Source organism: Belonocnema kinseyi, chromosome 10 (assembly GCF_010883055.1).
Source record: "Belonocnema kinseyi isolate 2016_QV_RU_SX_M_011 chromosome 10, B_treatae_v1, whole genome shotgun sequence".
Lineage (NCBI taxonomy): Eukaryota > Metazoa > Arthropoda > Insecta > Hymenoptera > Cynipidae > Belonocnema > Belonocnema kinseyi.
Window position 1 is genome coordinate 95,148,701 of NC_046666.1, and position 13,803 is coordinate 95,162,503.

The window sequence follows — 13,803 nt, forward strand, 5'->3', positions numbered from 1 at the left end:
GGGGTCGAAATCAAATTTATTAGTATGGATTTATTTCGTAGACACTTTATCTTATAAACCGATTGGAAATATATTTATAATTTTTGTAAAATTTTAACATAGTATAAACTGTACACATTGTGTCATTTAATATTATCATTCTACGGCTCGGTCCCCACCTCGAAAAAGTAGGCTCTTCCGCTTTCTGTGAATAATATTTTAGTTTTTCGATTTTTTCGCATAAAATACATCAATTTTCCATTAATCGGAATAAAACAAGAATCAAGCCATTTTTCACAAAAGCTCTATGTCTGATTCTGTATTTAGATATTTTTATATTTAGTGGTTAAAATATGAAATGAAACAATTTAGAATTGCAGGAGAAAAGCTTGTTTGAGTAATGCATGGGCTAATTTTCAAGCCTGAGAAAGCGCCTTAACTCGAATCCGCCCACACTACCATATGTATATGGTACGCTTCACACGTAAAACGAAAATCGCGTCTTCTGCCCCGCCCTATATAATCGAGCTAACAGGCCAGAGTGGCCCTCCAGTCTCAGCTGAGTTGATTTGCCAACTTTAGACGTCAGGTTAAAACCTCTTAACGTTTCACAACGATATCTAAAAAAATTTGGCTGATTCGGGTTAAGGTTGCTTGGTATAATCGCCACACCAAGAATCTGCCAACAGTGACAAACTTTTTTTATATGAGAAGCGGAAGTTAGCCAATAAGGCCATTTAAATCCATCTTCGCTTTTATTGTATTGTATTGTTTATTGTCTGATTTATTATTTAAAATGTAATCGTTTCTAATCATGCAACAATTTTATTGTCAAATATTTACAGGGTTTATTTAAATTATAATAATTTGAACAACATGAAATATGAAAAATACTACAATGCTACTGAATATTCTGGAACTTTCTGAAATATATTTGAATGTTCGGTCACTTGTATCTGAAGTTTTTGGAATATTATGAAATATTCGGCAGACTTTTTAAGAATATCCTGGAATGTTTTAAAATATTATATGAGATTGTTCTTGTTTACTACGGTATTCTCGTATATTTTAGAAGTCTGAACCGAAGTCTGAATCGATTTTATTCTAAAATCTGTATAAAGACTAATTCGAATGAATATAAACTAATTCGAGGATGAACCGAAGTTCCTGATTCGCCTGAATCTGGACTTATCTCAGATCAATCCCACTTCAGCCAAGATTACCGGAGAGGCTTAAAAAAAAGTTATCAAAAGTTATCATAAATGAGCAATAAGTAACCATACATTACAAAAAAATTTCCCGAAATTTTGAAAATTGTTGGTATTTGATGACAACTTTTAGTAAGTTTCTTATTCCTACCTTTATAGTTCATTCGGATTTAAACTATTATCCAGATGAACCTCGTATTCATGAGAATTGGATGCAAGGCGATTAGGAAGGACTAAAGAATTGTTTCAGTCTTTGACGTATTTTCTGTACCACAGATTAATTTATATTAAAACGTTAACAAGCTTATTAGTAGTGCAAAGACGCTCGTATTGTGTGTCAGATTGGAAGTCAGATTGAAAACTATCAGAATAGAGTTTCGGATAGGTTTCTTATTGATTCGGATTAAACTTGTAGTTGGTTAACTGATCGAGAAGGACGGTATGTTTGTTCAGAGTGCTGTTTGATTTAGTCAGATTCATTGCAAGTAAACTTTAAGTGGTGGATGAGCATCGAATTCGTTCGGATTGGGCGCACAGATTAAGTCTGTCTGGATAAGCTTCAGATTCGTTCAAATTCAATTTGGAATTAACGAACAAATTAAGGATTAAAAACTTAGTTCAGGTACAGATTTCAAATTGATTTACAATATTTAGGATTGGTTTAAACTGAATTCCTATTCAAAACTTTCGTAAGGACTATACATGCACCTAGCTCGGTGGCAAACTCCTCAAGATTCCAAATTGTCATATATCTTATTTTTAGAGGACCATCAAGACCCACCGTAAAGCAAGTACTTTTCTAAGCGGACGCCGAGATAAAACGTTTTCATTTGGACTTGTTGTTATAAAAATTCAAGAAAATATACTTGAAAGTCTGAATAACTTACCATCAAGACATTCTCCACTAGGTACTTGTCTGCCATCATTTTTCTCATAAAAGTCAAAATCTGATGACGTATCATAGTAAACAGGATTATTTATATCCATATCCCGTGAATCTCTATCGCTTAATTCACAATTATCTGAATCACTGGCAAAGGCACTGCCGAAGGATTTATAGTTGAAGGATCTGCACACGAAGTCTCTCGCATCAACACATTCACGGTCACATTGGTCTACAGAAGGAGCTGAAGTGTATCGTCTAACAAATGGTTTTCGTACCCGCATCCTCTGCCCCACACGACGAAAGTTCCCTTGTTCATCGCATCGTGCAAGCAAAGGAGGTCTTCCAATTATGGGGCCAGCTGTTCCGAATGGTCTGGCGTGGTAGATTCCTCCTTCACCTATGTACCCGCCACCCACGATGCCATCTTCACCGAATCCTTCATTAGGTAAGGGTCTCACTGGACTGAAAGATGGCCCATCGTAGTACGGTGGAGGTCGTTCTGGATATTCTTTCCCGATGAATCCAGGATATCTGTAAACCATGCAATTTAATTAGGATTAGTTTCTTTTATCTAGTTCAAAAGTTTTCTTAATGTTTTGGATAATTTCATATAACAGTTTAGACGTACCGTTCCTGAGTATCAAAATTGTATATTTGTATTTTAGTTTGTATTTTAAAAGTTTTGTAAATTTAAAAAAAATTGTAATGCAACATTGTTTTAGATTTTTTGAAATATTTCAGATTATACTCGTCTAGTCAGCTTACCTTTCTCTCTTTGGGAAAACTTCCTTATCTATAAATCTGTCCCCTGCGGGGTATCGACCCGAGTGCTGTGTATTTCCAACCGGATAACGTGGGTTTTCTGACATAAGATAAGAGTCGTAATCAGGGGGAAAACCAGAAGCAGGTGGAACACTCTTATCAGGATGGAGTCTAGTAGGAGGAACATTCGGAAAACGGTTACTAGGTAGTGGATATCTTTCCACGCCATAAGTTCCAGTATAAGGATAATATGGTCCCCGAAGTGGGATTCTATTATCATTTACTGAAGGTCGATTTATAGGAAATCTATTTCCAGGGTATCCATCTCCAGGATACCTATCTTCAGGGTATCCATCTCCAGGATACCTATCTTCAGGGTATCCATCTGGACCTAGTGGATATCGTTCTGGATGCGATGGATATCTTTCAGGAACTGGACGGTATCGGCCTCCAAGCCGATATCCACTATCAGGTGGATAGTGATCAATAAAGGAATATCGATGAGATTCACCAGAATAGCGTTCACCTCCTATTGGAATATGCACAGGTGGATATCGCCCAGGCGGGAGAGGATATTTTCCGGGAAAACGATCGCCTTTTTCGCCTCCGGCATAAGGTTTCTCATAATCGTCTAGGTACACTGAAACTTAGGCATTTCATTTTAATTTCGCCATATTTGTCTCCTGCAGAGGGCGTTAATTCCAGGACCCAACCTTAAAATTGAATTGACTCATTTTACTCTTTAAATAGTAGAATTACATATTTTAAAAATAATTAGGGCCCATCCCTGTTATAAATAAAACCTGTATTTGGAGTGAAAACTTGGCTAATTTCAATAGTTTTTGTGTAAAACGTTTTGTTTTAAAGCTCGGTTTGGAATTAAAAAAAAACTTTTATGCAAAACTATTGAAATACAGAAATTTATCACTAAGAATATAGATTTGATTTGAAACAAGAATAGGCCCTAATTATCTAGAAAAGATATAATTCTAGTACACGGAAAAAAAGTTTATTAATCTTTCCTGAATTATTTCTGTAGTCGGGGATAAGAGCGAACCTGGAACAAATTCGATTTTTGTATAACTTTCACGATTTAATTTAAACAAATATGGAATAACTCTACAAGAGTTCTGTGAATTTTGCATCGAACTTCGATTTAAAAATCTCTATAAAATATATGGAGAAATTTATAAACAAATTTCGAAAATTCACATTTGAGGTATTGGAAGTTTGTGATCACATCATTATAAGGTCTAGACATCTCAGATCAGTCAAATGTATAGAAAATTCTTGAAATATTTTACAGCAATTCGATTCGAGATATCGAGCGTTTGTGACGTTAAAATTCTCATTAGAAGGTCACGGAGTAATTACAGATAATGCGTTTGAAGTGTAGCCGTCAACAGGCGTTATACGTCTTGTATCTTTTTTAACTTTTTTTTTGAGTTTCTGGTGCATTGTACGGAAGGGACACTATGCGGATACTATGAGGATACTTTGTAGCGTTAGCTTTCCGTACACTCAGTTTGTTAGAAGAACTATTTCAATATTAGATCTATAGACCTCAGTTCTATAAAATGTAGCTGCGCAGTGCCTACTTTGCGCAGGTAACGAAATTCTTCGCAACCTTCGCCTCCTGGTCAAAGCGTTTAACGTTTAACGGTTCTAATGTACCTAAAAAGAGTTTATTAGCGAAGAATAATATAAATAATAATATTGTATCTGATTAACAAAAGAGTAAGAGTAAGTATCCGACAAATTATTGTATTTATTAAATATTTAACATTTAATGTATGTTATTACAATTCATAATATGATTTTGTATTGAAACAAAAGTATTTTCATTTTCTTGTTTTTATAATTTAAAAAAAGTGAAATTCTGATTTAAAAAATTCTTATTGAATAATTTATTGCCACTTGTGCCATTTTTCCAAGAATTCCATTTTTTATTTGTAACCTAATTTATCATGATTAAAAGAAAATTTACTCATCCTTTCTGAAAATTATAAATAAAGAATTTGTTTATCCTGTTTTGTTGAAAAACTTTTGTGAATTACCTTTTTTTCATGCCTTGTGTCGTTTTCCCAGGAATTTAATTATTTTATATTAAATATTGTTATTCACCAATAAAATAAGAACTACGCGTCCGATCGAAAAGTGACTAATAACAAATTCGTAAATCTTTTTTGATCATATAATTTTTGTCGAATCACCATTTTTCGTATTTTGCATATTTTTCCTAAAAAATGGAATTAGACAATTTTCGATTTTTTTAGAAAATTCAAAAAGTTATGAGATAAACGTTTATATTTTGGTCTGCTGGCCTTAAAAAATTGACTTGCTTATCCTTCCATTTTTTACAGAATTTTCTTACAACTACCTCTTAAGAATTAACGTCCATCGACACCTTATATCTAATCCGCTCGCTTTTATAGCCTAGCGTTCCTCGTTTCGCCTCGCCACGCCTCGCACGCATGTCGCTATTTTCTCGCTATGCCTCGCATTGCCAGGCTCCTACCGCGGCTAACACCTAATACTTATCTACTATTTGCAATATTTACAGTTTTCTTACACCTACTTCCTCTCCTATTTACAATCATTCCTTCTCCATTCCTCTCCCTCCTTCCGTCTCTTCTTGTCCATCTTACCCAACACCCCCTTCACACATGCTACAGACATTTTGTCTCACCTTTCATGCAACAATACCTCTATGCTTATTCCACTCCTCTCCACCTCTTCACACTCCTCCAACCAGTGCTCAACTTTTGCCTCTCCCTTCCCGCACAAATCACACATTCTCTTTTCTGCAGAAAGCCAGAACTTATTAAAATCCTCCATCCAACCGAATCTCATTTTCGCTATAAGTTCCTGACTTTCTTGCTCCCCTTTCTCACACAAATATTGACTCACTTATTCTCTCATCTCCTTCTACCTTCTCTCTCTCCCTGCCATTCTTTTTAATTATCTCACATACCTTCCTTCCTCGTGCGTCCTTCTTACTTTATCTATCTGCAATCCATTCGTTCTGGAATACCTGTCCCTTTCTACCTCCATATTCGCACCCCTACAACTGTGTTTATTCTCCCACCAACACACTCTGACTAGCTTAGTTTCCCCCCTCTTCCAAAATTTCTCCTCATTTACACGCTCGACTCCCCATTATAATCCTTAAACTCGTTCTTCCTGTCTCCCTCTTGACAATATAGTTCGGCGTATTCCTTGCCAATCCCAGGGACCACCTAACATACCTCTCCTGTCTCCTATTTACTTCCTCACTTACCTTCCAGACCCACACCTCTACTCCGTGAAATAAGACACTTATCACTATCAAATCAAACAATTTTATCCTTCTTACAAAATCATCTGCAAACAGCCTCTTCTCCAGCCCCGCACCTGCCTCATCACAACATTTGCCCTTTTAACCCTCTCTTTTATATAACCATTCATTACCCCGAAACAAGAAGCCCAGGTACACAAACTCTTTCAACTCCTGTACCGCTTATCCCTTCCACTTCCACTCGCCTCCCTTATCTCACCCACCGCCTTTCCCGAAAACAATAACCTTCGATTCATCCGCATTTAACTCTAACCTATTTTGGTCCAAGTAGCTTCTCAACTTTTTCATCATCTTCTTTAAAGCCTCTTCGCTCTTTGCAAGCAGCACTGTGTCATCTGCATATGCGAGTGACCATCTCCTGACTCCTACTATTCTAACTCTTCCTACCACTACGACCGCTAGCTTACTTCCTATATTCCTACTATTCTAACTCTTCCTACCACTCCGACCGCTAGCTTACTTCCTATATTCACGATTAAAATTGCAAAAAGCGTTGGGGTGAGCGGGCACCCTTGCCTCAACCCCCTATACATCAGAAAATCCTCAGAGATTCCCCTCCCTCCTCCCACCCTATCTTTTGTGTCCTCATATACCTCCCTTACCCTCTCGATCAGGCGTCTCTCCACTCCCGTCTCTTCCATTACCTCCCACAACCTCCCCTATTCGCCGAAGGGAACACGCCTTTTATATCTACAAAAAACGCGTACACTTTGGCATCCTTTTTCGTTAGTTCTCTATCTACCACGTGCTGCAAGACGTGAATATTGTCAATAGTACTTCTACCCTCCCTAAAACCCGCCTGCATCTCCGGCAACATTCCCTGTCCCCTCAACATCCCTTCGCAGCCTATCAGCCAACACCATCCGTATATTTTGTACGCCGCATTCGTCAATAATTTTCTTGCCTCTCCATATCCCCTTTCTTATACAGTGGTACGTTCAACCCCTAGCTTCACCCTCTTGGATATCCCGCCCCGCCATACTTTCTTTAATACCCCCTTCAGCCTCTCCCTTACTTCTTGTGTGCCAAACAGCTACGCTTCGTTCTCTACTGCATTCAGCCCTGCTGCGTTAGATTTTTTCAACTTCCTTATCTGCTTCTCTATCTCCTCGTCATTCAGCTCATCTGCATCTACCTCCTTGGTTCTTCTAATCCCCTCACCTCTCTTCCGTGTATATGATCTCTGAAATGAATCTTTAAAAAATTTCTTTCATTCGTCAGTCCCTATCTTCTCACTTATCCCAACTCCATGTTCCCTAAGTCTATTAATTATCTTCCACACGTCTCCTTCTATCTTAATACTTCTCAACTCCTCTTTCAGCTATTTTTCCTATTCCTGTTCTTTTTTCTTACACATCACCCTAAACTCCTTCCTCATTTCTACGTACTCCTCCCTTTTTGCGGTTCCTTCCTTCCACTTCCTGTACTTCTTTTTCTTCTTTCTCTTCACAATTTTACATTGCTTATCAACACGGCTTCACCATTTCTTTCTTCTTCCTAAATACCTACTTCTGCACACACCCTTTCACTTTCTCTTTTAGAACCTCCCATATCTCATCCACCGACTCCCCCTTAAAGCTTACGTTGCCTAACTGCTCCTGATACTACTCTATCGCCTCTTTCGTACATAACAGCCTCTCCCTTAACGAACCTTCTTCCCCATCATGCCTTCCGCCACCCTTCCTCTTTATCCACAAACTTAATGGCTGATGGTCTGATTCCAGCCATCCTTCCACTGCGAATTTCTCTATCTCCTCCCACCCTTGTATATTCATGATCACATAGTATATCACCGATACCCCTATGTTACTCACATACGTATATTCTCCCTCTTCGTCCTCTGTTACCATACCATTCGCCACCGTCCAGCTTCTCCTTCCTCCAGTCTCTTAGAATCTCTAGCATGAAAGTTCCGTCTCCCTAGCACCACTATACCCTCATCACTCTCTCCTAGTAAATTTTTCGCCCTATTTGTAACCCTTTCCGTCCTATCCTTATTGTACACAGTTACAAACTTATACGTTTTCCCCTCCTATATTTATTTTATATTCGTTTGAAAAAAATATATATTGAGTCAGTGCCGTACCTATAACAAATAATAATAATACAGAAGATTAATTTTTTCAGCAGACAATCGGTTATAATTTGATACAACTATTCTCTATAGTTTTGAGACCAGTCTACGTTTTTTGTATATTGCTTTCTAATATAGATTACGTCAATTTAGCCTTTAAATGTTTTAGAACTTTGTAATACATTTTCTTAAATAGTTCAACGCAATGTAAAACAAAGACGATTTTAACTTTTATTAAACCCACTGTATCCTCTACCATAGAACTAGTTTTAGAAAATCTAATGAAATTTTTTTTTCAGTGCATTCACTTAGTAAAATGAGGCAACAATTAACTAATTATCATGTTCAAAATCAGGTGGAATGGAAAAAAAAGTTTACCTGGTCGGCCAAGGGAAGGTCGTCCGAAATTGGTATCTTGGCCCAAAGGATCAGGTCTGTGCGAAGCTCCATCGCGTTCACCATCCAGATATTGATCTAAAAATGAAAAAATTAAGTAACGTATTTTTTTCGCATATAATATGATGATATATTTGAAAGATGTTTTCTCTCCAAAGTGCTTTGACTCGTTTTTATATGAGAGGCTTTCCACAGTATTTCGATCCCTAAATTCCAGGCTTTTCCTAAGGTATCAAGTTTTTCCATACTATTTTTGTACGAATTTCAGGCACAAATTAAAATAAGTAAGCAGTATTTAGTATAAAAACATATTCTTTTAAGATCTATGGCTTTCCAGATTCCCTGAACTTTTATTTTGTTTAAGGCTGTTAGAACGGTTAACACAAAAATGGCGAAATCTATGAGACACTCAAAACCTACCAGCGGTCAATGATAATTCGGTTTTCAGTTTTTAAAAATGCTCCCTGCAGATTTCTCCCGAATCGAAAGGGGTTTCAAGGTTGTGGGATATGCGCTTGCTGTCTACTTTTTTGAAACCAATTAAGTGATAGCTTAAAAATGAGAATAAAGTGGTTAAGCAAACTACATGGATATAGCAACAACGCGACTCACAGATGCTTGACGCTGATTTGTCAGCCGTACTATATCGTACTACCAAGTATGTGCACTGTCGGTAAAGTTGCACTCCTCTTCGCGGGAATTTCAAATTAGAATAAAAATGCAACTTGTGTTCTTTATTTTTTTAATTGCTTATTGACATAATAATTTTTAAAATGAAAAAAAAGATTTATTGTAATATTTACATTTCTTGTTATTGTGTAACGTGCAAAACACATACGAAAATGGTTTATTACGAAGAATCATATAAATAAGGTTGGTATTGTGAAACCTATTCTGGCTTTATACTCAGGAAACAAAAATGTAGTCAATTCTGTTGAATGAGTTTAGAAGGATTTTAAATTGCGTATTTGTCACTGCAATTGCAGATTGCCGCCGATTGGTTTTTTAAATACTTTTAGTTATTATAATTTTCTTGACTAACTTATATGCCACAAAAGCCTTCACAAAATGTCCAACTGAAATAGCAAAAGGAATCTAGTAGACTTGCGCATGATTTCTTTTAATCTTTCGATAATTGAAAAAATCATGTTAAATAAGGCAGCTTAACCTCAAAAATGTCGGCCTCATTCAAAAAGAAGGAAACTGATTCAATATGACCTTGCTTAAAATGATCATTGCAGTACATGGCAGATTCGAAACTGCTTAAGAAAATTACCGATTCACATAGTCGCAAACCGATTCCGTTTTAACTTTCTGAATCTGCAAATGACAATTAGGCGATTCACAGAGTCATCTTTTCAGTGGATTCTTTTTTCCTGGGTAGTACACTAATATTAATCGCAGAAATTTAAGTGAAGATTATTCTATTCTTTTGAATGTGCGATTTTTCCATATGTATATAATGTCATTATAAGAATTGGATATCACCAAAACTTAGTAATTTTTATTTCCATAGTGACTACCGCATAGTTTCCTATTCCCCAAAAGAGAACGTGTTTTCAATATATTTAATTCCTTTTAATTGCAGAGATAGGCACACCTCACAAAGGTGTCTTGTATTCCGCAAAAGTGTTCATATTTTTAGTTTATTTAATTCCTTCTAATTAGTTCACGAAATATGTATAATCAATGGTTGCAATTCCTTCCTGTGGAATATAAGATTTGAAATTTTTATTCTAATCAATTCAAGTCTGTCCAGCTAGAGTTGAAATCATTTTGATTCACATATTTTACATTAATACTGTTTTCAAACGTTTAAATAAATTATGAATATATAAGTAAATATAAAATTAAATATTTTCCTAATTTATAAGTTATAAAACGATTTAATAATAAAAAATAGGTTAAATAAATGCTTCCATTACATTTTACTAAGTCGATTGAGAGCAATAGGATTTTCAATTTTTCTTTACCCGTTGGAGGATTTTTAGACGGAGCAAAAATCGCGTATTCATAGCAATACAAATTCTTAAATCTTCTGAATGCAACGCTTATTACTGGGATAACTACATTACCGGTGCTTAACTACTCAATATGTTATTCTAAACGGCAGACGTCGAATTTAGTAACAATTTTTGCAGGAAAAATTCGCATACTATTTTCTAGGACCTTAATCGAAAGGAGACTATTTAGATATCTAAGACTAATGAATCTTTGCGAATAAGGACGTAGAGAATAGTTTGCAAACCTTTCCTGCAAAAAATGATTCCCAAATTCAGTCTGCTGTGTAGAATAATTTCTATTTAAATTAATTTTAACATTGAATCTCTCCAAGTGCACTATCTCAATATCTAAGAATAATGAATCTGCGAAAAAGGACATAGAAAATAGTTTGCAAGTTTTTCCTGCAAAAATTTTTACGAAATTCGACGTCTGTTGTGCAAAATGATTTCTATTTTAATTAATTTTTAACATTGAATCTCTCCGAGGGTACTATCTCGATATCTAGGAATAATGAATCTTTGCGGATAACGACGTAGAAACTAGTTTGCACATTTTTCCTGCAAAAATCTGTTACTAAATTCGACGTCTGCTGCATAGAATAATTTCTATTCTACATCAGGATATTTAAAGGATGATGGTTTTTAATAGTCTTCAAAAATCTGCAGATATTGTTATTTTTAATCAGAAATTTATGCGATTAATATTTGCGTTCTACAAAGCTAGAATAGCTTGCACAATACTTACTTTATTTATACGATTCTACGTAATGCAACATTTTTATATGTGTTTTCCATGTTACAGCATAACAAGTTATGTAAATATTTTAATAAATCATTTATTTTTTAATTGCAAAATCATTATCAATTATTATAAGCGAGGCACCGTTTTATTACTTTCCACAGTTTTTCTATTCCGAGACCAAGTGACTGTGAGTCGCTTTCGTGCTCCATTCGTGCAGTTTGCTTAACCACTTTACTCTAATTTTTTAGCAGTTGCTCGACTTTTTTCGATAAAGTAGACAGCAAGCGCATATCCCACAACCGTGAAACCCCTTTTGGTGTTGGGAAAATCTTCAGAGAGCATTTTTAAAACCTCAAACAAAATTATCATCGGCGCCTAGTAAGTTTTGAATGTCTCATTCTTTATCATGACGTGCGAAAATTGCATGTCATTAATATACAGATCCACGAAAAATATCTAATATAATGATCGCTGCTGAAAGTAAAAAGATTCAAGAAGATAGAGACGTATGGATGGAAAAAGATAGAGATCTTCAATCCTTCCCAAATGCACACTTTGCATCCTACAATCTCATATTAAAAAAGGTTAGAAATGGATTCACTTGAATAGGAAAATAGGGCTTAAAAAATATAGGCGGATAAGCTCTCAATTAATTTAGATAGAATGACTGAGATTCAAGAAGATAGGACTATCTTATATTTCTAAAAATATGGAAATGGATTCACTTGGCTAGGAAATTAGGGATCAGAAAAGACAGACGAAATTTGTTAATGTCAAACGGGAAAAAAAGGATAAAGGTATATAAGTGGAGAATTGAGTGAAACTGGCAGAAGATTAAAAACTAGAGTTGCTGAACATAAAAAGAGATTGTGAAGTTGCAAATTTAAACACTGATTTGTCTCAGCACTCATGAAATTTTGATCACTATTTCGATTTTAATTTTAATAACATTCGAATTTTAGCAAGGGAACAAAATACTTATAAACGTCGAATTCGGGAATCTATTTTTATCAAAGAATCTGAAAAAATTTCAATCAATCTTCAGACTGAAGTATTAAATATAAACCAGATGTATCAATGCATTTTATTTTAGATTTAATATTTCACCAAGATAAATTTAATTAACAAAATTAAATTCATAATTTTGAATCCTTTGAGCTTTCGCGCACTATTTTTCATCCGTAGTTAGTTGAAAATTCCACCTGTTCATTATCGTCCATTTGTATTATCTGATGTAATTTATGTCAATTTCAATGTCCAGTTCAGTGGCTTGTTCTGTTTCGTCATATTTATATGCTGTTCTAATTAAATATAAAGAAATGTAATACTTTTATTGTTTTGGAACATCTCTTATAGAGGTTCCAAATTTCAAAAATGACTCATATGTTTTTTAATAAGTTTTAAATCATTGAACATTACTTGTTCGAAAGTTTTTTAACAATTTAATGCGACTTTTGATTACGTACTGAATTGACAGGTAATAACAAAAAAAAGTTATGTTTCTATTTGGTTATTATAATTTAGTTTTCAACTGATTATATATAAATGAAAAAACACTTTGTATTTTAGAGAAGGAATTTTTTCTTCCTGATGAAGGCCCGCACTGAGAGCCGAAACGTTAAAAAGATAACGATTTTTTAAGAACTACAATCGTTTTTTGTTTGTTTTAAATTGGACTTTAAGACCGACATAAGGTAATAAGGAAACTTTTATTAAATTTTTGAAATTTATAGATTTATTTATTTTAATTTATTTTCAGTTCGTTAAATCGTTTAAAAAATGTCATGAATTTATTAATAAATTATATATTGTTATTTATTATATTTATTTATTTTAAAATAATTGAATGAACATGCATAGAGAAATCGCAAAAATTGAGAACGAAGTAAACGCAGTGGGACAGTTCGGCACAAATTCGGAAAGATGTTGGAAATCTTTGGAAAGAGAACGCGTTCGAATAGAAATGGAAGCAAAGTTCACGTAGAATTCCAAAAGTATCGGAACGGTACATCGTTTCCGATCCTTTCCGTTTATTTTGCTATGGTGGTTACCGAAGTATGTTGTAGTTGGTACAATTAGGTGTCTAGAAGATTTTTCAATAAAATATTATTGTGTCAAAACCGGACCAAATGAATTTTACAACTAAATAATTCGAAACGAAATTTCAGAAATCTTACGACGTGGCTGACCATTTATAAAAAATATATGTTATTTACATAGTTATTAAAAATCAATGTTTTAAATGCCACATACCTCAACAGACGAATCCTCAGATTTTGATAAAATGCATAATTATGAAAAGCTTAGAATGTCTATTTTATAATTACGAATGGATATACTGGAAATTTCAGGATATTCTAAAATATTATTGTGAGTTTATTCACAAAATACGTGATGCGTGAAGAGGGGGGGGGGG

General features: G+C 34.8%; 1 protein-coding gene across 5 annotated transcripts in view; it reads right to left on the minus strand.

Annotated features, from left to right (window-relative positions):
- The window catches only part of LOC117181378, a 343,385-nt gene that overhangs the window by 101,611 nt on the left and 227,971 nt on the right, over window positions 1-13,803 (minus strand). For 4 of the 5 annotated variants that reach the window (XM_033373974.1, XM_033373971.1, XM_033373972.1 and 1 more), the window contains 3 exons: window positions 8,625-8,720; window positions 2,839-3,481; window positions 2,075-2,604 (listed from right to left, as the gene is read on the minus strand). In XM_033373974.1, the coding sequence (XP_033229865.1) occupies window positions 2,075-2,604; window positions 2,839-3,481; window positions 8,625-8,720 (1,269 nt within the window). The remainder of the gene's footprint in view (window positions 1-2,074; window positions 2,605-2,838; window positions 3,482-8,624; window positions 8,721-13,803) is intronic. The other variant, XM_033373973.1, reaches the window with a different exon arrangement.